Here is a 26,555-nt window from a genome sequence, read left to right as displayed (position 1 = left end):
TTAAATTATTTATATTTCCTGCTAGCTGGTGTTAGCCCAATCTCAGCCCTCAGTGGGTTTCCAACCCTACCTCCTGTCCATGGAGCTCCAGCTAACTGGTGAAATTTGCCTTCACAAGTGCAGCTTTCCCCTGTCCTTACTGACCATTTGCTACCCACAACATGGAGATCCAGAGTCACAGAACCAGAGAATATCCTGAGCTGGAAGGGGCCCATCAGGGTCATCATGCCCTGCTGCTGGCCCTGCTCAGGACACTCCAACAATCCCTTTCTGCCTCAGAGCATTGTCCAAATGCTTCTTGGGCTCAGTCAGGCTTGGTGCTCTGACCATTCCTTGGGGAGCCTGTTCCAGCACCTCTGGGTGAAGAACCTTTTTCCTGAAAGGGCCCTGGAATCTGAGGACTACAGCCAAAAGAGGTTTTACCACTCTCTGCAGGAGCTGTAGGGTAGAGACTCTGGATTGAAAAGCTCTGATTCAGTGCCCAAGCCTGCGTCCTTGTTTCAGCTGTGCCTCCTGAGCTGTTGGTGTTCAGGGGTGTTGGGCGTCCCCATATCCTGTGTTACACCAGTCCCCATGTGCCATCTTTTCCCTGACCCCAGCAGGGAACTGCTGCTCTACACAAGCTAAGCAGGAGGCTCTTCTCTCACAGGCCAAGTTGTGGCAGTGCTGAATGTACAAACAACCTTGTTTGTTGCAGCTTTTCTTGCTTAAGGCCTATTAAAAAAAATAAATCCAAAACCCACTTCAGTTCATCAGTGGGAATTTGGCTCTTTGGATCTGTTGTAGTTTGGCACGTGGGAGTTTGCTCTCCCTCTTCCTTCTTGGGCTTTTTCACAGTTACTGTTTATGTGTGTTGGATGTTCCTCTCCTCCCAGCATGGAAATATGTGGCTCTGGGCCCTGGGTCTGTGCTGCAGTTGCTGTTCCAGCTGATGCTGCACCTGGTCACTGTCCATCAGGCTCTTCCACACAGCTAATCCCAGGTTATCTCTCCTTGGAGAATTCCAGACTGGATTTACCAGGGCCTTGCCCTGCAGTGAACATTTTGTGCATCAGCTGAGAAGTGGCCTTGCAGCTGCTCAAAACTGTGAGAGGAAAACCTGTTCTTGGAGCACCCATTACCCAACATGACTGTTCCACTTTCTGCCCCCAATCTGCTTGTTGGTAGAAAACCTTTTCACAGCTCTTGCAGGATTCCCTGGCTAAGGGGGCTGGGTTTATCCTGTTTTCCTTGCTCCTGTTTTCCCTAGAGGTTCCCAGAAGGAGCAATGGCTGATCTGGGCCAGGTGCCAGGCTGGCTGAAATAACAGAAGTGTGCTCAGCTCTCCGTGCACCTCCCTTCTTCCCTGCTGATCTGTTCCAGGGGAGTGTGAGAGGGGATTAGACCATGATACACCTACAGCCACTTCTGAGCACGGCTGCACTCCTCTGGTCCAATAAGCACCACCAAACCCAGCTTTGGAAGCTTTTCCCACCACTCAAGGTGACACAGGTCAGCTAACCAAGTTAGGAAACTAGTCCTGCTAGGATCCTGACCTCCATGGAAAGCCTGGATCTTCCATAAGGCAGCTCAGATCTTCCACACCTCACCTCACAGTGTTCTGTGACATCTTCTGAAGCAGCTTTTCTCTACTGAGTGTAGAGGAAGCTTTCTATTCAGTAATGAAGCAGATATTTTGAGCCTTTTAATGTTCGCTTTGGCTTTTGTGGCTTTTGTGTTCTGGGTATGAAATGCCCCATGCTCTTATTCTTCTGAGAAAGAATTCGTGCATTTCCAGGTAGGTTCCCATCTTTCACTGTGTTTTCCCAGTCTGTTGCTTGTGGTGGCCTTTCCTTTAGCTTCAGAGTATGTTATACCAGTTTTAAGTTAAATCTATTCTTTTAGGCTCACACTGAGAATCTCTCTGAGAATTGACCTTGAATTTTCCTCTCAGGTCGGCATTGGGGATTATCTGGCTTTGCTGTGAAAAGCTCTGAGGATTGTTCTAACCTAAGAACCATCAGCAATTACTGCTTTTCACAACTGGATGGTGAAAAGCAGTGTCCTCCAAATCTGATTAAATGGAATACCTCCGAGCAATTAGGAGCCTTGCTCTGCCTTCTTTGTTGGATAAGCTCCCAGAGTAGGAAGCCAGAGGCTCCCTGCTGAAGGGATCACTGGAGCCTGGCAGGCTGCAGCTGGAGATGCCCTGAGTTTTCCTCCCTGTCCTCCAGCTATTTCTCTGGAGGGGAACAGATCTGCTTTAGGTTCTGCATCACATCTCCCCGTCCCATGTGGGTGTCTGGGGTAGCCACTCTGGTGGTTGTAGTCACTGGTGTGGGGGCAGTACTACAGATCTCCCTTGGTGGAATCTTACATCCTGCTCTCAGGTAGGCAGATAAATTTGGGTGCCTAAATTTAGATTGGTGAGTTGATTTTATGGTAATTCAGTCAGCCCCATAACCAATAAACCTCTGTATCCACACCCCCCAGGAGCTGAAGAAAAATGGGATTGTGTGAGGCACAGGGAGTTGTCTTCCATAGCTTCTAAAGTGGAAATCTGTGGCATGAAGATACATGCCTTCCTGTTTTAGTGAAGGCAAACATCCTTTCTTTAGCCATTTAATCTCTCTTTGGATGGTGGAAACTGAGAAGTTTCCACATCTGTGTTGTTACTTTTATCTGTAGACAAAGGCTGTTCACCCTGTTTAAAAGCAGAATGAGAAAGTCCACTGAAGTATGTTCCTTGAAGGACTCTGGCTCTCAGTCTTTGTAGTTTCTGTCTTCAAGCAACAGCTCAGAATCAGAGCCTGTGCTATGTGCTCCTGTCTGACCTTCAACCAAAACCCCCCTCTGAGTCTCCTGATTTTCCTCTTGCAAACAGCTGCTTGCATTAAAAGGTGCAGAATTGCAGAGTGCAGGGGCACAGTTGCTGCACAGTGGACACTTGGGTCTTGCTAACGTGGCCTGGTGTGCTGGAGACTCTGGAAGGAGCTCATGAGAATGGATGTGGATATGGAAACATGCACCAGCTATGGAAGAGGCTCCACCAGGCCACTGCAGAGACTCCTTTTATTTAAAAACCCCTCGTGTGCTGTTTTTGTGCAGTGCAGTGGGATGGGTGGCTCCCTTGGCCCTGCTGGGGAGTGTTCTCTGACAGCTTCCATGGTTCTGTTCTCCTGGGCTTTCCCACAGCCCTCAAAAACAAAACACGATAACTTATTTCCCTGTCACATCTGAGAGCTCCCAGTTCTCAGACTCCCTTGGGCTTTCCACTTCCAGGCATTTCTGCTTTGAAGAGTCTTGCAGGAACATGTTTTAGAGGCCTTTGTTATGCAAAACTGTTACTCCTGAAACAACATTGCTTAGTAGGATGTGTTTTGTTTGTGGGATATATTTATTTGCTAGTCTGTGCCATATTTTGATCTGGGGCCTGGTTTTAAAGTGTTTACAGAGTACTCTGGGCAGGCCATGCTCTGCTTTGTTCCAGCCCCTTATTCCATAGCTCTGGCTGACAGGATACTCCTGAAAGCAGAAGCTGAACCAGGACCTGCTCTTGATTTTAAGGAATTGAAGGCACAGCTAAATAATAGTTTATGAAAGCTAAATAATGCAGTGCCTAACCAGTGTTTACATTTGGGTGTCTCCCTCAACTGGGATGAAGAAAGTGGGGGAATTTGGGTTGTCTCATGGCAGGCTGAACATCTTGAGTTGTCGCAGAGTCAGGGTCTGAAGCAGGCATAATATGTGAACATCTCAAAACTCCTCCTTTTTGTGCTGACAATCTTCTGGAATCACAGAATTACTAAAGTTGGAAAAACTCTTTAAGATTGTGGATCCCAACCATTCCCCCAGCACTGCCAAGGCCACCACTGACACATGTCCCCAGGTGCCACATCCACACGGCTTTTAAATCCCTTCAGGGGTGGTGACTCCTCCATCACTGTCCTGGGCAGCTCTGCCAGGGCTGGACAACCCTTTCCATGAAGAATGGTTTGGGTTGGAGGGGACCTTTATGATCATCCAGTTCCAGTCCCCTTGCTGTGGAAGATTTAGACTCAACCCAAGCAGCTGAACCTTGCCTGGATATATGATGTTGCCTCCTGCAGAAGGAATTTCTCCTCTTTGGAATTCTCCATGTCCCCCTGTTCCTCTCCTGCCATGCCAGATACGATCACAGGACTCCAACAAAAGCAGTGACACTGAGATGATCCAAAACCAGCCTAGCAAGAGGATCTCCAGAGTGTCGCTCTCCCTGCTTGTACCTGAGGCTCTTGTGCCACCAGCTGGTGGGCTGCAGTCCTGGATCTCATGTTCTCCAAAGTCTTTGGGATGGGGATAGTGGCTGATGACCCTGCTGTGGGTGCATTCTTCACCTCTAGGTCCTACATCCTCTTAGCAGTGGAAATCCTACGGCGATCTAGCAATCCTACTTCCAGCCTCAAAAGCCTCCTTTCCGTGCCTTGTGCATTAAATAAATAGAGTCTCCTGGATTTTAGCTTGATTTGGGGGGCAACTGTATGGGAAGCTGTTGGAACGAGTTAATATAGGTTTTGAGAACTTTCTGACAGGTTTTTCAATGCCCCCACATAATTAAGATTTGCCTTCTTTCCTCTTTGGAGTCACATCTCTCTCACAAGGCTACCTAAACATCCAGTTTACACTGGGCACTCAAATACCTAAATTTTGGTGAGATCAATCACATACTTGATTACCACCAGGCCCCCACTGCAAATGTGACCAGAAGATGCTTTGTATTTCCAAACCAGACTGTGTCCAAGGTTCCCTGAAGCTCACCAGTGTTTTAGGAACCTAAACACGTTAATAATGATCCTTTCCAAAACAAATCACAGAATCATTTAAGTAGGAAAAGACCTCCAAGGTCATGGAGTCCAACCTGTGACCAATTCCTCACCTTATCAAGCAGGCCACGGCACTTAGTGCCTCATCCAGGTGTTCCTTGGACAGCTCCAGGTGTTGTTCCTTGGACACCACCCAAGTGGGACTCCCCCACCTCCCTGGAAAATGGAATAGCTGAGATGAAAAGGGAAGCAATTTCTGTTATATAAAGAGTTAAACTCAATAATGAAAGAGAGATCTGGTTTGGGGGCTCTGCTAGGATGGATGCTGAATAAATAAGATGGAATCCCTGCCACCCACACCTTGCTCAGGCACTGCCCTCTTCCCTTTTGGACACGGTCTGACTTTTTGCCTTCCGCTTTCCACCCAGGGAATCCAAACATTCCGAAACCTCGCCGGATCCTGCGGTCCTCGTGGGGCAGCAATCCCTACTTCCGTGGATCCTACTCCTACACCCAGGTTGGGTCCAGTGGGGCCGACGTCGAGAAACTGGCGAAACCACTGCCTTACGCTGAGAGCTCCAAAACTCCTGTGAGTATGGCCCAGATGGGGCCTGGGGCAGCAAAACTGACAGGACACTGGGCAGCAGGTTTTTGGGGAGAGAGGTTGAAAGAGAAAATCCTTGCTTAGGCCTTCAGTAGGGTGTTTCCCCCTGTTTTTTTTTTTTTTTTTTTTTGGTACAAATGATGCCTCTATGGACAAATATGATGTGTGTAGGATTTTACCTCTTTAACGTTTGGAATGCCAGTGTCTCAGGGATTCCCTCATCTCTCCCTGAATTTATCAAGAGCTGCTCATGTGTGTGTGTTCGTTTAATGACCATCAGCCCTGTTGTCCAGTTCAGAATCCCTCAGGAAAGCACGTGCTAATTTGTTTTAAAGATTATTATTATTATGACCCTGCTAATGTCTAGGTCTGAATGTGTCAGGGATGCATATTAGGAAATCTTCCTGTGCTGGCAGTGCATGCTGAGGGAGGCCCAGTCCTTGGCAGGGGATGATGAATTTTATCCCCAGGCACTGAATTTCTGAATTTAGCAAGGAAAGCTGGAGCACACATGGAGGTGGTTACAGAGCTCAGGAGCACATTAAGCCAAACTCACCCCATCACTCAGGGTTATGTGTCCAAATCCAAAGGCTGATGAAAATGCAGCCTTCAAGCAGCTGCCCAGTCCATTTCCTCCACCACAGCCTGGCCCTGAAATAATTTTATTCAGTGCAGAAATCTACTTAGGAAAACCTAGCAGGAGTTTTAGGAATCTCTCTGGGTAGTTCCCAGGAAAATCCTCCCAAAAATTCCTGCCTCAAATCCAAGTTGCAGTTCTAGCAAGCACCTCACTATTGGTGTAAGAGGTAAAATGCTGTGTCTCACCCTCTGGGTTTTGAGACATGGCTGTTACTCTTCTGAAGTTGCTGTCCAGAAGAAGAATTCCCTTAATGCCTAAAGGCTGAAGTGTAATTTAGGGGAGCAAAGGGAGGAGATGCAGGTTTGTTCAGGTCTTTGGAACTGGCATCTTGTGGTGCATCTCGTGGGGCTTTTGAGAACCAGCACTCCAAAACAGATGAAAACCCCTGGATCCCTGGAAGTGCCCCAGGAGAGGCTTGGAGCAACCTGGGCTAGAGGAAATGTCCCTGCCCGTGGCAGGGATGATCTTTCAGGTCCCTTCCAACCCAAACCGTCCTGTGTGGGTGGGCACAGAAAGTTTGTCTCCTTTTAGCCTCCCACCTGCTCCCTGTAAGCTGTGCTGATCTGTGCCCCTTGTGCTGTGCCCTGCAGCCCATGCAGGTGATGTTTTCGGGGGAGGCCACTCACAGGAAGTATTACTCCACCACCCACGGTGCTGTGCTCTCGGGGCAGAGGGAGGCTGCTCGGCTCATCGAGATGTACCAGGACCTGCTGCAGTGCCCGACCTGAGGGAGCCCTGCCTGGCCACCACCACCACCTCCCAAATCCTCCTGCAGGTGTGTGGAGGGGTTCTGTTTTATTTCAGTTCGCAGTAGAACAGCCTTTTATCTTTTCTATTAAAAAAATTAAAAAAAAAAAAATAAAAAGCCCTAATTGTTAAAAATGTTAGTCATCAATAGCTTCATTTCCACTTGCTGTATTGTTAACAGGGAAGGGTGCTCCTTTTGGTCTGGTAAACTGTTTATCTGTCATTTTAATTCTAATTTCACTTTTGGTGCCTATCATGTTCGTTTTGTTTCTTTTTTCTTTCTGTATTGTAAGTGCCTTCTATACTAAAATAAATGTTGTAATAAAAAGACTGGGTGCTGTGGTACTTCCTGGACACTTCACTTGGTAACTTCCAACTATTTTATTCCATATTACAAAACCAGGATTTTTTCTCATCCTATAAAATTTGGAGTAGGAGGAAAACAGGTTGAAAATAGGTCAGAAACACGTTACACAAATGGTGTTTGTATGGAGATTTCCTCTGCCAGCAATACAATCCTGACCAAAAAGGGTCTGGTTAGGGCAGAGCTGACAGCACTGTGGTCACTGTGGTCACTGCCCCGAGGCTGCCAGAGCTCATGGAGGGTTTGGACAATGCTCTCAGCACAGGGTGGGATTCTTGGGATGCCCTGTGCAGGATCAGGAGTGGGATTTGATGATTCTTGTGGGTCCCTCCCGGCTCAGGGTGTTCTTTTGTTGCCTTATGCTTTAATTGTGTGTCCTCCAGTGTAACAGGAGCACTTCTCCCTTCCAGGCAGCCCCTGGACTGTGCAGATGTGTGTCACTAAGTCCAGATGTTAGTGACTCCCAAGGGTTTGTCTGCATCATGTGGAAATTGCCTTCAGGAATGAGAAAAGACTTTTTTTTTTTTTTTTTTTTTTTACTTCCTCAGAGAGATAAATCATGTTCTTCTTTAAAGTCAAGTGAACACAATGTAGCCATCAGCATAGTTTAAAGATATCTAAACAGTTTCCAAAAATAAAAGTTTTCAGGGTGAAGACCATGGGCGTTTAGCCACTGCCTTATCTCCCTGCATTCCATTTCTCCATCTGGGTGGCTGCTGGCCAGAGCTGCGTGTGAGGAGTGAGGGATGTGTCTGCTCTGGCATCTGCTGCCCCATATGAAGCCTCCCTTCCCTCTGTGTGTGTGTGGGGTGGGAGTTGTGTTGATAAATGAGTTACAGAGGGGAGGAAAAGGGACAGAGAGAGGGAAAAATCTCCCTCCAGAGGGTGAGTCAGTGCATCCCAAGATAAATGTCTGCAGAGGAGGCACCAGCTCTGTCTGGTTCTCTCCAAACTCAGCTGAGCTGTGCTGATTCCCTGCTGTAGTGTGGAGGTGGGATGCCTTCCTGGCTGCTGGAGAGCTGGGAAGGCTGGTGGTATGTTGAATTTATTGCTGTTTTTCTCCCATTTTATCTCTTTTCATGCTGTTACTGAGTTGAAAAGAAGCTGGGCTGCAGGAGGAGAGTGTAGCACACTTGATTGAGAAGAGATAAAAACTCTGTCCAGCTTCAATCACTCAGAGCTCAGCCTCAAGGAGCCAGAGCTGATTTCCCAGCAGCCAGATCTGTTGCAAAGTGGAATCTGAGGAGAAAACCAAATCCTTTGGGCATGTAAGGCTATGACACAAGAAAAAAACAAGGTGTTGCTTTTTCTCTTCAGTGAAAGAAATTCTCAGTGAAAGGGTGGTCAGACACTGGAAGGGGCTGCCCAGGGAGGTGGTGGAGTCCCCATCCCTGGAGGTGTTCAAGGAACAATCAGTGCCCTGGTCTGGGTGACAAGGTGGGGATCAGTCAAAGGCTGGACTTGATGACCTGGGATGTTTTTTCCAACCTAAATGATTCTGTGATTCCTGGGGCTTCTTTATCATGGGACATCCAAGGGAAGAAAGCTGCTGTGCTGGTGGTCAGAGTTTCAGAGCTCCTTTTCCTGCTCTCTGCAGACAGAATGATGATGGTGTCTGGCCTCGCTGAGCAGGGCTCTGGGTCAGGCCAATCCCCCTCACTCCTCTGCTGCCATCACTCACCAGCAATCCAGCCTTTAAAGCCATGCTCATGTTCCAGAGACACTAAATTGAGCAGCTGTTTGCTAAGAGGTATTTAAAATTAGCAGCAAAGGCCACCCTGAGCATGTGACAAGGAGAGGTGGTGTCACCACGGGGCTCTGTGACCCTCCACACTGCTCTCCCTCCAAGACCTGTGGCATGTTCATTCCAAGAGCTCAGTGATGAAGGTTGGTGGAAGGCAGATGAGGGTGCTGGGAAGGTAAGAGGCACCTAATTACTCAGAATTAATTAGGGATTGCTCCTCCTTGGCTGGCTGTGTGGAGAGGGCAGCAGGTGGGAACAGCAGGGTGCTGGCAGAGGTGGGGCTCCAAACCCCCCTGGGTGATGGTACCACGGAGGAATGGGCATGGCTGTCCCTGGCTGCCCCTTTCCTGGGTGATCCAGGAAAAATCATCCACAAAATTTCATTAAGAAAATTATTAGGAAAAATTTCTTCACGCAAAGGGTTGTCCAGCCCTGGCACAGCTGCCCAGGGCAGTGGTGGTGTCCCTGTCCCTGGAGGGACTTAAAAGCCACGTGGATGTGGCATTTGGGGACGTGGTGCCTCAATGGTCTCAGAATTTCCCAACCTAAACAATTCTGTAGTTCTGCTCCTTGAACTCGGTAGCAAGAAATGCTTTAAAAAAGAGCTTTTTTTTTTTTTTTTTCCACAAAAGCTGAAGTGGATGCTCAGAGCCCCGACTGCACCGGGAGAGTGGTGGAATTACGGGGCAGGTCCTGGCTTCTGCCTTCGCACCCCTCCTTGCACAAATCCGTGGTGAGCAGAGACCCCGTTAGTGTCACCCTGTGGCCAATCCCAGAATGACGGAATTAAGGTTGGAAAAGAGCTCTAAGCTCTCATCCAGCCTGGTTGGTGGCGTGAAGTGACCTGTGGTTGTCCATGCACTGAGGGGACCATCCGGACTCTGCAGCAGCACATTTAAGGCCTCCAGCAGGATTTTCTGGCACAGGGCTGTGGATATTAGCAGAGTTTAGCCCTTTCCCCCTGACAGGAGTGCCCCAGGATCCATACTGGGCTCTGAACTGTGCAAGTGGGCACCAGCCAGGTTGTTCCAGGGGATTCTGATTATAAAATAGAATAAAGGATAGGGCTTAGCGCCCAGGGAATTCCCCTGGTGCTGATTTATTTGCAAACACAGACCTAGAGCAGAAAAGGAGACGGGGACCCACGGGGAGATTCTGAGACAAACTCTGGAACAGCAGTGCTGGCAATGAGTGGGTGCTGGAACTGCAGGTGGTTAAAAGGGATGGAAAACCTGGGTTCTGGCTCTGCACTTGGAAGGGTTGGATATTTTCTCCTCCTGGAGTGGCCCCTGAGGTAAGACCACTGAGTTCTCCGTGGCAAAGGGTCCGGAGCACCTTCTGCAAGCTGAGCACACCCCGGGAAAGGTGATTTTGTGCTGCCATCTCGTGGCACTAAAATATTCTCGAGAAGCAGAAAGAATGGGACACTTCCCAGGAAATACCTGCGAACTGACACACGAGGATGTGAAGGAAGAGCAGTGGGAGCCCCGAGGGGTGAGCACAGATATTATCCTTTATCAGTGGGTTCTGTTTCCATTCCTGGAGTGCCCTGGAGTGCCTGAGAAATCCCTGGAGGGTTGGCAGGAGCTGCGGAAGGTGGATGCAAGAAGCTGGATGATCTTCCAGCTCTCAGAGCCCACGTGTGTGAGGTTTTGGCCACCCTGCAGCCCCCCTGTGTCACCCAGGGCTTGGTGTGTCGGGAATGTGGCTGGCTCAGGAGCCTCCCATCCCCCAGGGAATTCGGGTGTCCCTTTGGAGAAATAACTGATAAATCAGGTCCTGTGTGAGGATCCAGCTGCGTTGTGGAGGATATGGAGGATTTCTCTGAGTTTCAGGGATGTAGAGTCATGGAATGTTTGGGTTGGGAGGGACCTTAAGGCTCATCTTGTTCCACCCCCTGCCATGGGCAGGGACACCTTCTGTTGGAACCCTGGATGCTGAAAATTTCAGGCTTTCTGTGCTGGCAGGCACTGACCCCCAGGAGAACACTGCATTTGACCTGAGGCCATGGAGAAGGCTTCCAAAATGGAATGACAGAACTGGGATTGTGGGTGTGGAGTTTGGATAGAAGTGTGTGATATCATATGGTGAAAAACTTAGAGTTTAAGGTTTTAGAATATAGTAATAGATATAAAGTAAGATGAAGGTTTTAGGGTAGAGGCTGGTCCTTTTTCTTCACCTTCTTCTCCATGGGTTTGGGTGGTTTTGTGTAATTGAATAAAAAAGTCCGCACTGTGGGCCACAGGTCTTTTACTTGTTGGGTTAAAAGTAAAAATAATTTAGGTGTCATTTCTTAATTGGACAGTTTATCCTTAAAAGGCCTTGTAGAGAGAGAGACAGGGCTCCATTTTTAGTTTGTAAGAGTGAAGGGCTGCAGAACTCAGGGTTTGTGAGACTGTAACAGAGGTAAGAACTGATAAACATCTGAGTCCAAACAAGAAATACCATCTCACACATTTAATCCTGACCCTGGCAAAAAAGAAGTTAAGACTCGACAACCTTCCACTGGACAGACCACAAGGGGCGAGAAACTGGTGTGAAACTTCTCCAAACAAAGGACTCTGACAGCAGCTACAACCTGATCTAATGCAAAACGCCCTCCAAAATCCTTTTGTGAAGCACAGGGAGAGATTTCCCAACCCAAGTTATCCTGGTGGGTTCACAGTGGGTGGTTTGCTGTAAGTGCCTGTAAGACACGAGTGGGAGAACAGCAGAAAAAAAAAAAAAAAAGGAAAAAGAAAAAAAGGAAAAAAAAAGGGGGAATTATGCTTGGAGAAGGAGGAACAGTGTCTCTTTTCTCATGGGCAGTGTGGCCCTGGCCAGGGTGGCTGCCTGAGGGCCATTTGTCAGGCATTTGGCAACTGAGCACTGCCAAGAGAAAAGACAACAGCAACAGCAGAGGCAGGGGCTGGAAAAGTTGATTTATAAGGAGAGAGATTAAAAAAAAAATTAAAATAGTGGAGCTAAATATGTCATGTTTGGCTGGGCAGGGGGTGAGGGCTGAGCTGGTAGATGCCAGGAACTGGGAGGGGATTTGGGATACTCAGGGGAGGATTTTTGGCTGTTGTGGGTGACGTGGATGGGTGCAGATGCTGGCTTGGCCAGGAGAGAGGGCACTCACCCATGCTGAGATGGGGACACGGATACACAGCGGGGCTGTGCTCCGAGTCACCAGCTGAGGGCTGTAAATCTCCAGGAAACTCCGGCACAGGGACAGAAAAGCAAACCTTCCCTTCCCTGCCCTGCCTCGCTTCATTTGCAGCACAGCAGCAAACCCTGAATGTCCCTGCTCACAGGTAACTCGCCTCAAAGTCCCAATGGATGCTTCCTCCCTGCTTCAAAAGCCAAATGGATGCTTCCTTCCTGACCTGGGGATGTTCAGAGCATCTTGGTGACACCTGGATGTGCTTGTGCTCATAAATACAGCCAGCAGTCTTTGCTTGCTCCTGGTCCCACTCCTGTTCCCTGGGCCACTGGGTTGAATTTTTGTGATGACAACCATTGTGCTCCTGTGTGGTAGGAGAAAAAGATTCCTGCAAAAGCCAGGAATTGTGGAATATCCTGAGCTGAGACATACAAGTCCAACTCCTGTCCCTGCACAGACACCCCAACAATTCCACCCTGTCCGTGGGAGCATTGACCAGACTCTCCTGGAGCTCTGGCAGATTTGGGGCTGTGCCCATTCCCTGGGCAGTGCCCAGCACCCTCTGGGGGAAGAACCTTTTCCTAAAATCCAACCTAAACCTCTCCTGGGACAGCTCCAGCTGTTCCCTTGCATCCTGGCACTGTCAGTGAGCAGAGATCAGAGATCAGAGTGTCCCTGCACTGTCCCTCAGGAGTAGCTGCAGACCTCAGTGTCCCCTGAGTGTCCCCTCAGTGTCCTCTTCTCCAGACTCCATCCAGTCCTTCCCTGCCACCTTCTCTCATCTGACCCTTTGCTTCCCCTTCCTTGCTTACCTGAGCATATCTGAACCTCCCTCACACGTGGTGGGATTTGTGCTGGCTGTGTCCATCACCTTCAACTTCCTTGCTGGGGCTGGTGTGTCCAGACACCCCAGAACTCATGGGGAGGTGGTGGTTGGTGTTCCAGACACTCCAGAGCTCATTGGAAGGATGGTGGTTGGTGTTCCAGACACCCCAGAGCTCATGGGGAGGTGGTGGTTGGTGTTCCAGACACCCCAGAGATCATGGGGAGGTGGTGGTTGGTGTTCCAGACACCCCAGAGCTCATGGGGAGGTGGTGGTTGGTGTTCCAGACACCCCAGAGATCATGGGGAGGTGGTGGTTGGTGTTCCAGACACCCCAAGGCTCATGGGGAGGTGGTGGTTGGCCTTTCCAGCTGTCCCACGGGGTGGCACAGGGATATTTTGGTCTCTGCAGAGCTGGGGCTGCACTGGTTCTCAGTGCAATTTGCAGTCAGAAAAATGTGCCTGAGCAAGGACCTTGTTTTGGGGTGTCCTCCTTCTTCATCATCAGTTTGCACCCCTTTGTAGGGCAAGCAGGAGAATCCATCTCACCTTGGAATTTCTGCTCTCGGTGTTGTCCTGCTGAGGGACCACAGGCTGGGCAGGCTCCTTGGCTTGGCAGTGGATTTGTTGATGATCCATGGATCCTTGGATCTCTCTGCCAGCAGACCCAGCCTGAACTGGACATTTCAGGGCAAGGATTTAAGGTTTTAGAATATAGTAATAGATATAAAGTAAGATGGAGGTTTTAGGGCAGAGGCTGGTCCTTCTTCTTCACCTTCTTCTCCATGGGTTTGGGTGGTTTTGTGTAATTGGATAAAAAAGTCCGCACTGTGGGCCACAGGTCTTTTACTTATTGGGTTAAAAGTAAAAACAATTTAGGTGTCATTTCTTAATTGGACAGTTTATCCTTAAAAGGCCTTGTTTTGAGGATGTCTGAGGTGACCACCCGTGTCCTGCCTGTTGGTCCCTGTGCTGGTGGCACTATTCTGCTCCTCCACCTCATTCCATCTCAGCCACACCCTGACACCTTCCTTCTCTGCCCAGGCTTAGGGACATCCTGAGAGCTTTGATCCTTTAATTTCTGCTGCCCTCTGCATTAGAACATCAATTTAATTCCCACAAAGTTCTGACAGGATGGCTGGGAAAGGCAGGGAGATTCTCCACAACTCTCCCACGATGCTGAGCCCAATGAAACCCTTCTCCCTCCACTTTTAAACAACAAAAAAACTCCCCCATCCCTGAAGAACAGGAACATCAAGCTGCCTCCTGACACAACTGGCTTTAACTGGGCCAGGCTTCCAGCACAATCAGGGCAGAGCAAAGACAACTTTTTCCCCTAAAACCTTTTCAGGTGAGGAATAATTTTAGGCCAACTTTCTCTGCAGGCTGGATCCTGTCTGGAGGCGATGCTGTTGGTGTTTTGTGTGTGGCTTAGCAAGGGATGGCTCTTCTGGTCAAACCCACTTCTGTCCTGCACCTCTTTGGACCATGTTTTTAGGTGGAAAAGCCCTTTTTGGAGTACTTCACCAAAGCCCACTTCACAGAAGGAAGCACTAAGGCATTCCCCTTCCAGAGAACCTGTTCTCTCAGGTGACCTGCACTGAGGCTGGGTAGAGAGCAGCCAGTGACAAGTCAGAGGTGGGTGGAAGAGGGGGGATTTTATCTGGATTTGCTCTCTGTTCACTGGTTTTGTTTGCTTGAACTAAAATCCTTGGGGGAAAAAAAAAATATATATATATATAGATATATATATATATATATATATATATATAGATATATATAGATATAGATACATAAATATAAATACACTCCTAATGTATATACACACTCATATACTTTATATATTTTTATATGTAAATATATAAATATATTTTGATCTAAAATATAGACACATTTTAAGGATTATATGTAGAATTTGATGTAACATTTCTATAGAATATATAAAAAATACATAAGCATATATATAAATACACTCCTAATGAATATATATACACTCACATTCTTTATACAGTTTTAATATACAAATATATTTTGATCTAAAATATGGACATATTTTAAGGCTTATATGTAGAATTTGATGTAAAATTTCTATAGAATAAAATTTTAATATAAGATTATTATACACACACATATAAAAATATAAATAGATTATATTTTTATTCTATTATATAGAATTATATAGAATTATATATTATATAGAATTCTTTTAGAATTCTATAATATATAATATAATATATTATTATATATTACTATAATATATATTATATTATAATATATTATTATTTATAATATAATATTATATATAATATGTCATATAACATATATACTATATGTTATATTATATATAAATATATATAATATATGTTATATATAATACATATATATTACTATATTTTATTATAGAATTCTATTATATATTCTATTATTTTTTATATAATCTATCATATAAATAGATTATATTTATAAATAGATTATAGATAAATTTCTAAACAGAAACATTTAAATATAAATATATGAATATAAAAGACATAAATATATAAATATAAAGAATAAATACAAAATATAAGTACATTATAAATAAAAATAAATATGAAATATAAAAAAATTTAAAATATATAAATAAATCATTCGATAAATATATTAAAATATATATAAAATATAGATATTAAATATATAAATATATAAACAGATAAAATACAAACATATCACTCCCAGAGCTCTGTTCAGCTGCCCCCGCTGTGGACTTTGCAAAGTGCCCACACCACCTTGAATTCCCAGGCAGGTTCTGGAGCAGGATCCCTTCCCCGAGCCCTGTCCCCCAGCCTGCTCCGTGTCACGTCCTTGCTATGCAATAACGTCACCGCAGCCGCGCCTGCTGCTCCAGGACAAAAGTTTCCACTGGGAAATGCAGGAGTGGGAGAGAAGGAGCCTTGCTGAGGAGACTCAGCACTGCCCAGCCCTGCTCTGGGGACAGCTGGGACGTTCTGCACGATCTTCTCGACTCAGCTCAGCCTGGGCTGGGAAAGGTTTTCTTTTTCCTGGAGGATTTGGGTCACCGTGGATGTGCCAGCCCACTCTCCCTGTCCTCCCAGGGAACACAGGTGGGAGTTCCTCTGTGGGTGAGGAGAGGGAGGGAGAGCAAATGACGAGGTAATTTAGAGGTTTCCCTCTAAATTTGGATGGGATTTTGGAAGAGAGATCTCCAAGAGGCAGGGGCTCTGCAGGCAGTGGCAGGCACATGGGCTGCTGGATGGAAATGCCACCAGGAAGAAATGCAATTCTTCACTGGGCAGGTGTTCTTGCTCCACATTTCAGTGAGAAATTTTCACAGGAGCACAGAAGGGCTTGGGCTGGAAAGGACCTTAAAGCCCATCCAGTGCCACCCCGTGCCATGGGCAGGGACACCGCCCACTATCCCAGGTGACTCCAAACCCTGTCCAACCTGGCCTTGGGAACTTCCAGGGATCCAGGGGCAGCCACAGCTTCTCTGGGCACCCTGTGCCAGGGCTTCACCACCCTCACAGGGAACAATTCCTGCCCAGTATCCCATCCATCCCTGCCCTCTGGCAGCTGAAGCCATTCCCTGTGTCCTGTCCCTCAATCCCTTGTCCCCAGTCCAGCTCCAGCTCTCCTGGAACCCCTTGGGCACTGCAAGGGGCTCTGAGCTCTCCCTGGAGCCTTCTCTTCTCCAGCATGAAAAACCCCACCTCTCTCCTTGTGTCCAGATTGCCTGGGCAGATTTTTAAGCTGTTTTGGCAGGACTGGATCAGTTTACTAAGGAAAAGAATGAAGGACTGGGATATGAGGAATGCTGCATTTATATTCAAAAAGCCTTGAAATGAGATTGGGAATTACAGGGCATCCCTCTTTAAACATATTCTGGGGAAATTAGTTTGCAATGGTATTTAAAGCCAGGATAAGGAGGTTTCAGGGAGACGTCTCACAACAGGAGAGCACAGACCCAACAGAGCAGAGGAGAGAGGTCTCACAGAGGGATTAGGACTCAAGGACTGCATCAGGAAAGGGGTGGATGGGGGAGACTTGGAGGACATGGTACCTTTGGATGCCCAGGAGTTCTTTATGAAGGTCCAAAGAGCCTCCCAGGGGAGAAAAAAGGCCACAGGCTGAGTGGGAAGCCACTGTGGTGGCTCTAAGGTGTCCTGGGAGAAGGGAAATGGAGAATGAAAAGGTCACTTGTGGCAGAAGGTCCCAGCTCAGGGATCAGTCTCAGGTGTGCTGTGCTGGTTAATGGGCTGATCCATGGCTGGGAAATAGAGGCCAGTGAGGCTCCTGATGACCTAGGGTAAATTCCAAGGAGGAACCTCAGAGACACCTAAACAAGCCTGGATAATCAGCATCACCACAGCAGAGGGAATCGGGGACTGATAAAATGCAAACTAACACGGAGGAGAAACCAAGCAAATCCTGGGCTGGCCAGAGTTCACATCTGACCCGTGCCTGTGGAGAGTGGCACCTCTGCACCAGGACACACAGCTCAACACAAGCCTCTTTTCCCTCTGTAGCTGCAGTCATGAAAGCAAAAAAAAAAAAACAACCAAAACCAAACAAACAAACAAACAAACAAAAAAACCCAAAAAACAAAAAAAAAAAAACAAAAATCCCAGAGTAGGTTATGAATACTGAGTGCTGCCTAATACTGATGGCACTCCCTCATAAAAATCAGTGTTTTGTTCTGAAAAAAGTGACATCAGGGTCACTCAGCTTTTGGCAACTGACATCCAGGGCCTTGAGACATCTGAGCCATGGGGAGAGACTGAAAAACACTTGCACTGCCTGCAACACGAGTAAGGGGTTAATTTGCAAAAGCACAGGGAATAGTTCAGGCTGATGGATGTCCTGGGATGGAGCAGATCACAGGAGTGCTGGGACTTGTTTTCCTGAAGATTCAAAAGGAAAACAGTGCTTGGGGTTGGGTTACCTGGCCAGCTTTCCTTCCAGAGGAGCACAGCACAGAGCCTGAGCTGTCTTCCTGCAGTACCACCAAGGGAGAATCATTCAGCTTGGAAAAGACCTCTCAGATCATTAGCCCAACCACCAACCCAGCACTGCCAAGGCCACCAGTGACCCACAGAATTCTGTAATCATGGAGTGCTTGAGTTGGAAGAGACCTTAAAGCTCATCTCATTCCACCCCCTGCCTTGGGCAGGGACACCTTCCACTAGCCCAGATTGCTCCAAGCCCTGTCCAACCTGGCCTTGGGCATTTCCAGGGATGGAGGGGCAGCCACAGCTTCTCTGGGCACCCTGTGCCAGGGCCTCCCCACCCTCACAGGGAACAATTTCTTCTTCATATCTAATTTAATTCTCTCCTCTTTTACTTTCAAACCATCCCTGTTGTCCTACCACTATCTGTCTGTTTAAAAAAAGCTTCTCTTTTTTCACTGTTTTCAGTACTGCAGCACCTCCTGGCCCATGGAATGACAGTCCCTGCTCCTCTGCTCCCATTTTCAAAAAAAGAGTGGTTTTCTTTTTTTTTTTTTTTTTTAATTTCACATCCCTTCCTGCCAGTGGCTGTCATCTCAAAATGCCAGGGGCACATGGGTGGTGGCAGCCCCTCTGGAGCCCCTTGCCTGCCTGGGAGAGGCTGTTTGCTTTTGAGAGCCACAAGTGCTGCTGCTCTGACCAAACACAAGCTTTAGATGCTTGGTCACAGCACTGGCCCTTTTCCAGGCAGTCAAAACCCCTGGTAGCATCAGCCATATGAAACATTTGGCAGCTTCTCTGCATAGTTTGAATCATTCATGGAAGGGTGAAGATATTCTTTGCTGGATTTTTTTTTTTTTTTTAATTTATTTTTTCCCCTGACATAGGCAGTTTCTGGTGAATCTGCTCTCAATTTTGTCCCTTCACATGTGATTATTCATCTTTCTTCACTGATGGGTTTGGGCAGGGAGCTGGACTCGATGATCCTTCTGGATCCCTTCCAAATGGAGATATTCCCTGATTCTGTGTGGGATGCAATCAAAATGTTGAATTCCCTCTCATGTACCTGGCAGGGAACTGGCCCCTGTGGGATGTCTCTGGTTTAATCTGGTGGGACTTTGTGATGTCCGTGCCACATGAGCTCTCCAGCAGGTCCTTCAGTGTTGGAACCCAAGGTGTCCCTCAGACACTCTTGGATGTTCCGGGCCCAGGTCAGGAGCCTCTGAGACCCTGGCAGGCAGGCAGAAACCCCTGTGGTTTTGAATTTGACCCATGGAACAATTTACCAACCTTGCAGGAAGAACAAGAAATCACAAAAGTTTAGATATTATAGTAGAAGTAATCACAAAGTGAAAAGAAGGATTTTTGAGTGCTGTACAGGGGGGGTTTAGGCCTTGCACAGAGGGGTCTGAGTTTTGTACATGGGGGTCAGAAGTTCTAAGATGGAGGGATTTGGGCATGCCCTGTCCTCCTTCTTTCTCCTTCCTATCCCCCACGTTCTTGGTGATGTTGGCACTCACAGATTGGTTTAGAGTAGAAACTCACTGTTCAATATAGGTGCTAGGCATTGGGGAAAGACTATAAACATTTAATAGGTAATGTGTGATATAAAAGATGCCACCAGCCCCTTGGGCGGGGGAGACTGAGAGAGACACAGAGGGAGAAGGAGTCAGAGAAAATGTCAGGGAATGTGTGTGCCTTGAGATAACGTGCAATAAACTGCCTTGAGACCAGACAACTGAAGACTACTGAGTCTTTCTTTGAAGGCCCAGGTTGGAGGAGAGACTTTACCATCTCCCGGGGTCACCCCAATCTGGGGGAGATTCCGACACTTCAGTGCCATGAAACACGAGATCCCTTTACAATCCTTGGCTCTGCTTTATCCTCTGGCCTCATTCCACCTCAGTGCCAGGGCAAGAGCCGAGGTGCTCGTGGAGTTCTGGATGCAAGGAGACCACAAATCATGCACATTTTAATGATTTCCAGGTTGTTGGTGTAGGAGTGGAGGAGGGATGGTGGCCTGGAGCAGATCTTGCTGTTGTGGAGATGAGAGATAAACTGGATGCTGGGGAATAAATTTGGGAGTGGGCGATTTTCCCAATCCCTGCATGAATGGAGAGTATTCTGAGCACCACCAAGGTTTTGAAAGGAGGTAGGGAGAGAAGGAAAGGTGCTGGTGTGGCTCAAAACTCCTAATTAGAGAGAGATCTGAGCCAGCCACAACTGAGAGACACAAAACATGGGGAGAGATCAGGATCAGTGAGCTCTGATGTGGGAATGCTCACAGCCAGCCCTCCCAGAGATCAGAACAACTGCCAGATCTTTATTTATTTCCTTTGGAGCTGATTTTTCTGCAGGTGAGTCCTGCATTTTGGACTCATCCTCTATTGAGCTGCAACTCTCTTAGATCAGAGCCCTCCAGGAATTGGAACCACTTTCTTCTCAGCTCAGGGTCATTAAGGAGGAGGATAAAGAGGAGGAGAAGGACATGAAAAATGAAATTGTGCACCCCATCAGTGAGAGTCAATTGGTGCCACATCACCAGGCACAGGTGACCAGGGACAAGGGTGATGGAAGCGTGGTCCCTGTGTGAGCCAACCTCTGTCTTTACACACCTGAGCACATATTGCTGCTTGCTTTGCATGAAAACCACACTTTCCAAAGAGAAAACAGGGAAGAATTTATAGAAAACAAAAAAAAAAAAAAAAAAAAAGAGAGAAAAAGTAAATTTTCTTTCTGAGTAACTGTGTATGTACATGGAGGATGTGGAAGTGCTTTTATCATAAACATCAATTACAAGAAATAAGACCATTTTTCACATCCACTGGGGAGGCGGTGAGGATGTATTAGCATAAAAGTGACTCAGTCTCTGAGTCTAGATGCTTCTGAGTGCACCACATTTATTTTCCACTTTCAATGGCAAATTTCACTTCCAGTCATCAGCATTTTTTTTCCTAGCTGATGATATTTACACACTTTTTTTTTTTTTTGGTTGTTTTTCTGGAGAGAGCGAGAAAAATCCAGCGGAGGGTGGCATTTTTGGTTAACTTTCTCCGTTTCCTGGGTAAATGATCTTTGTGCCCTCAGATGGCTCCCAGACCCTGCTGGGGCTGGAAATGTGAGCTTGATGTCACCCACGTGGGGTGTCCTGGAGAGGGGAGGCACAACCAGCTCCTGCTCTGCTCCATGGACTCCTCTCCTCTCTCCTGGCACCCACCGTGGTGAGACTCAGACATAAATACTGGGATATCAGGAAGGTGGGAGGGTCTTTCCCTTGGAAACACATCACTTGACCTTGGTGCCCTTTCAGCTTCTGACCCTTTTGATGATGGGAAAGATGTAACAAAAAGCTCCGACCAGCCAGAGCAAATTTGGGTGATGAAAACTTAGGTCACCCCTGATTTATGAGCACTGCCGGGGTGCAGGGTGTGCCGATCTCCAGAGCACATCTGAAATGAAACAACAGGGACTGCATTCTCCCCCTGATTGCAAACAAATCAAAACCAGCAGGGCAGAAGAGCACTTTTACTTTTTTTTTTTTTTTTTTTTTTTTTTTGGTTATCTTTTTAATATCCTGGATGGCAGCCAGTGCTTCTCAATGAAATATCTTTAAAATTGTGCCCAGCCAAGTCTGGCTGTTTGAGGAGTGTATGAACAGCTGCTCTGAGGCCTGATAAGAGCTGCTGCTTCCGAGGCTCTTCAGAGCCTCTAATCTGGTTGTTTCTCTCCAGGAGAAAATGTAAAGCTCTGCCCTCTGCACCTCATGGAAGAAGGGATGGCATTTCACACCGTAGCCTCAGAGGAGTTTCACCCAAGACAAATGGTGGCCTACAGAAAAACCCATCTCCTAAAGCTGGAGGCCTCACACAGATGGGATCTGTTTTCCAAAGGATGGTAGCACTGGGGAATTAATGACGTTGGAGGTGTCTAATTCAGTCCTTTGCTCAACACTGGGCTAATATCAAGCTGCCCGGGGTCTTGTTCTGGGTAGTTTCAGGTATCTCCAAGGTGTAGCTGCACAGCCCTTCTGGATCCCTGGCCCAGGGCTGCACTGGACCCACAGAAAATACTTTTTATTTGTTTATTTGGAATTCCCCTTGCTGGATGTTGATCCCATCACCTCTGAGTGTCTCAGGCTCTGTCTTCTCTGCACCCCCACTGTAGCAGCGCAGCAGATCTCCACCTAAAACCTTCTTGTCTGTGGAGTGGATGAACCCAGCTCCCTCAGCATCTCCTGGAGTGCATCCTCCAAACTCCTGACCATTATTTGGCCTCTGGTCTCCCTTGTCCAGGTCTCCTTGCACGGCAGCCTGGCCTTGCAGCAAGGTGGCATCCTCATCCAAACTGTCCCTATCCCAGGGAAATCTCCTGGAGATCTGCTGACCTCCAGGATGAAAGCCCAGATGTCTCCCCTGGATGGGGAAGCATAATACTGCTTTAACTTTGTTTTTTCACTGATTAATTATTTATGGCCTATGCAGTTGCTAAGGTCCTTTTTCTTTCTCTTTCATTTTTTGTCCCCTTTTCTTTTCAACTCATGCTGATATTCTGGCTGCTCTGTTTGATCTGAGACTCCCAAAGTAAGAGGTTCACCCAGATCCTCTTTCAACCTGCCCCAGAATGAGCTCCAGAGCTGGGAGCCTTTTCCTCCTTTTGTTCTGCACTCGGCCAAGAGATTCCAATTTCATTTGAAGATATTTCATAATCCTTTTTCTGTTATTTTGATACTTTATTCCCTCCATTAGATATTACCTCTTGGAGAAACCTGGGGTTTGGAATATTTTTAAGCTCTGTTAGATATTTCTAACCTAACGCAGTTATGGATTTTGGTTGGGTTTTTTTGCCTATTTAATTAAATTATTAAAAGATATAAACTAATTCTGAGTTGTGTATGTTCATGTCTGTCATTCTGTTCTGTTCATGTCTGTTCATTCTGTCTGCCCATGATTTTTTTTTCCCCTCTGTTGCTAGTGGCATTTTCAGGAATACATTGACACAAACACAATTTTCTTGTTTAAAATAAACAAACAAACAAATTCTTTTACTTTGCACTTGCCTGTGACATTGGATTTTGCTATTAAACTGCCCATTACACCCATGGAAAAAAGTATTTGATTTAGAGAAGTTGGAATGTGAGATATACTGTACACAGTATCCATATGCTGATGGCCTTTGAAAAACCTCTCCTGTGATATTATTTCCTCTCTATTACCCATTCCTCTTCCACTTTTCTTTCCCATATAGTCAATATTGACTTCCTTTATAAAGGTTTATTTGTGTTTACAGCCTTGTTCCTACATTCAGCAGTTTATCCTGAAAAAGTTCTCCTCCCTCTAAGCTGTCATGGGATAAGGTAAAAGGTGGAATAAAGATTTGATAACAGGTGGAATAAACAGAGAAGAAGCAAAAATAAAAAGTATGATTAAAGTAATTTCTGACACTGGACAAAGTTTATTAGGTCCCACAATTGTCTCTGTATTCCAAAAAGACCTGGGGAAAAATGTAAATAATGAAGTTTGGTGACAATCCTTGGTTATTCAGGGCAGTCAAAGCTAATGCTAATTGTGAATATTTGTGTCAGAGATGTCTCATTATTGGATCAGCAGGTGGTGAATTTAATGCTGAGGTGGTCGTGCACTCAGGAGAAGGCAGCAGCACCCAGGGAAGGGCTGCTGGAATGGGAACCTCAGCTCCGTGGTCAGAAAGGCCAAAAAAAAAATTGTAGGGATTGCTTGGAAAGGAATTGTGAATAAAGAAAAATATCATTGTTCCATGTGCATGATGGTGTTATGAATTTAATAACATCCCTGGAGGAGCTGCTACTGAAATAGTCAGGTTGTCTTTGGCCATTTGTTCCTAAAAAGGAGGGAACAGACCTAGAAAAGGTCAAGGGAAGGAGGGAACTGAAAAAACTCCTGTTCACATAGGCTAGGATCTGCATCCCTGGAAGTGTTCCAGGCCAGGTTGGACAGGGCTTGGAGCAGCCTGGGACAGGGAAAGGTGTTCCTGCCCATGGCAGGGGGGTGGAATTAAATTATTCTTAAGGTCCCTGCCAACACAAACAAATCTGGGATTCTGGGACAGGATTCCTTCACTGGAAAAGGGATGGTGAGGCTGGACATGATGGTTTATAATTTGTGAATTAATTACACACATCCATGGACAGCAGATGGGAAGCAGTTATTACCACAGGATAGCTTTGATCCTGAAAGTAGATGTGGGATGAAAAAGAAATTAGAAATATCCAGTGATTTGAGGCCCACTGGTGACCCCTTCTTTGCATGTCCTGAGTGACAAAATCCAATTCCTTGGTTTAAAGAGAGTTTGGGATGAGAGAGACCTCTCAGGCTGCCAGTCAGGTTCTTCTCTCTGCTAATAAATCCCTCCAAAATAAATACCTAAGTGAAAAGGGTAAAAAAAAAATATATATATATAACTGATCTGGCCAATATACAGCAGCAAAAATAGCTGAGGGGGCCCTTGGTAGAAAAATGTAATGCAAAGAGAATGGGTGCTAAAAATAAAGTAAAAATTAAGTAAATTGCTGGAAAAGGAGAGGAGAGGAGAGGAGAGGAGAGGAGAGGAGAGGAGAGGAGAGGAGAGGAGAGGAGAGGAGAGGAGAGGAGAGGAGAGGAGAGGAGAGGAGAGGAGAGGAGAGGAGAGGAGAGGAGAGGAGAGGAGAGGAGAGGAGAGGAGAGGAGAGGAGAGGAGAGGAGAGGAGAGGAGAGGAGAGGAGAGGAGAGGAGAGGAGAGGAGAGGAGAGGAGAGGAGGAGTCCTTACCTTTCTCTTCAGGTTCCTTTGGGCCAGTGGCAGATGCCTCAATGCATCATTTTCTCCTTTGCAAAACAGGTGCAATCTCTGGACAATACTTTAAGCTCAGCAGGACTTGCCAAGTCAGGCAGAAAAACTTTTATTTTTAAGGGCAGACAGCATATTTGGATAATTGAGCCTGACCTCCTGTATAAGCAGGGCAAGAGAACAAATTTTCACATTAAACCCATTACTTTTCCCTCAACCAGACCACGCATTGCAAAATAACTCTCTTTTCTCCCAAGTTTTGCATTTCAACCCCCCCTGCCCTCACATTTTTGAGAAGATTTGCTCTGTTTGTTAATAACTCCCTGTGCTCATTTCACTTTTAATTTTAATTTTTAAAATTTTCATCTCCCTGCCAGTGGATTTTCTATTCCTTTGCTTGCTGAATGACAGAATCCTGCTTCCCAAGAGGCTGGGATCAGTAGGAGCCTGTGAGACTCTCAGGAACTGCACTGTGCCAGAGCAAAGACAATAATTTAGGGGCTGATTGGACAAAGTTGAGACTGGAAAAGAAACTTAAATCACGTCCCCTGGTACATTAATCAGCAGGGGTGTGTTTATTCCTTTCCACAGGCAATTTGTTGGCACAATTATTCATCTTTGCTCAGTTTGAAAAGCTGGAGGTGGGATAAATACCTGTTGTGCAACCAGAAATAGATGGCCAAGGCACAAAAATTGAAAAAAAACCCAGTTTCTAATTCCTTGGGATTGTGTTGTGAAGAATAAAGCCCTGTCCAACCTGGCCTTGGGCACTTCCAGGGATCCAGGGGCAGCCACAGCTGCTCTGGGCACCCTGTGCCAGGGCTCAGCACCTTCACAGGGAAAAATTTCTTCCTAATATTCAATCTAAACCTGCCCTCTTTCAGCTTAATGCCATTTCCCCATATCCTATCAATGTATCTACACATCTAAAAAGTTGCTCTCCCTCTTTTTAACAAGCTCCTTAAAAAAAAAAAAAAAAAAGGTGAGAGCAAACACCTGGAACAGTGCAGAACATGGAATTATGCAGCTCACATGGAACATACAGAACATGGAATTATGAGCCTCAGAAGCCTCAAACTCCTTCCTATCAGAAATGCCACCCATGATAAATATTTGCCTGGGCTCCAGTGGTGGAGAATCCACATCCTAGCTGGGCAAGTCCAGTAATGGACTATCAGAACACTCATTATTGATTTCTGCATAACTTAGGGTGGTGATTCAGCAGCTGCACTGAACACATTATTTAGGAAATTTTGGGAATTTTGGGTAGTCTGAGGAGGACATGGGACACAGGCCCATGAGTGCTTTGTCAAGGAGAGCACAGAGAGTGTTGGAAGGATAAATTCTACACATATTTATCTGTGCTTATGTGCAGATCTGAATAGACATATCTATTAATACAAATATATGAATATACACCTCTATAAAACCACATTTATAACCTGTCAACCCCCCTCTCCTGCCCCCTAAAGCTTTAAGAAGCAGCATTTAAGCTTGAAACTCTGAAACAGCTGAGAAAAGAGAGCCCCACAGCCATCAAAGTGAAATTGGATTTGCCCCGTGAATCACCTGCTGAGGAGTGCAGTAATAAACAGGCATAAAGCAATGGCAATTTACTCACATATTAACAGCTGTGCTGTCAAAGCAGCAAAACTTTTAAACCCATAAAAGCACCTTGCTGTGAGAAAAACAGGGCTACACAAGGGGGTTCCCTTTTCCCAAGGATGTGTGGAAAAATTCCAATTTCCAGCTTGCAAATGAGGAAGAGCTTTTTGGATACGTCGGCCTGGGTGAAGTTTGGCTTTATGTTCCTGTTGGCATAGGCTGGGTTTGGGGCTTTTGGGGGTCTTTTCTTGTGTTCCTGTGAGTTTTGTGACTTTCAAACACCTCCTGCAAACTTTGGGAATGGGAAGTCTCTCTTGACAAGGAGAAAGACCATGGTGTTCCTCCCCTAAAAACTCCTCGG

The 26,555-nt window shown here is 46.4% G+C and overlaps 1 protein-coding gene across 2 annotated transcripts in view; it reads left to right on the top strand.

Moving 5' to 3' along the window:
• The window catches only part of SMOX (spermine oxidase), a 50,719-nt gene extending 43,617 nt beyond the window's left edge, over window positions 1-7,102 (top strand). For both annotated transcript variants that reach the window (XM_053939943.1, XM_053939944.1), the window contains exons 6-7: window positions 5,210-5,370; window positions 6,616-7,102. In XM_053939943.1, the coding sequence (XP_053795918.1) occupies window positions 5,210-5,370; window positions 6,616-6,753 (299 nt within the window). In that variant the 3' untranslated portion in view covers window positions 6,754-7,102. The remainder of the gene's footprint in view (window positions 1-5,209; window positions 5,371-6,615) is intronic.
• Window positions 7,103-26,555: the final 19,453 nt, after the last annotated feature.

Source organism: Vidua chalybeata, chromosome 4 (genome assembly GCF_026979565.1).
Source record: "Vidua chalybeata isolate OUT-0048 chromosome 4, bVidCha1 merged haplotype, whole genome shotgun sequence".
In the NCBI taxonomy this organism is placed as follows: Eukaryota; Metazoa; Chordata; class Aves; order Passeriformes; family Viduidae; genus Vidua; species Vidua chalybeata.
The sequence above is the reverse complement of the archived record's forward strand: the minus strand, read 5'-3'. Positions and strand labels throughout refer to the sequence as shown.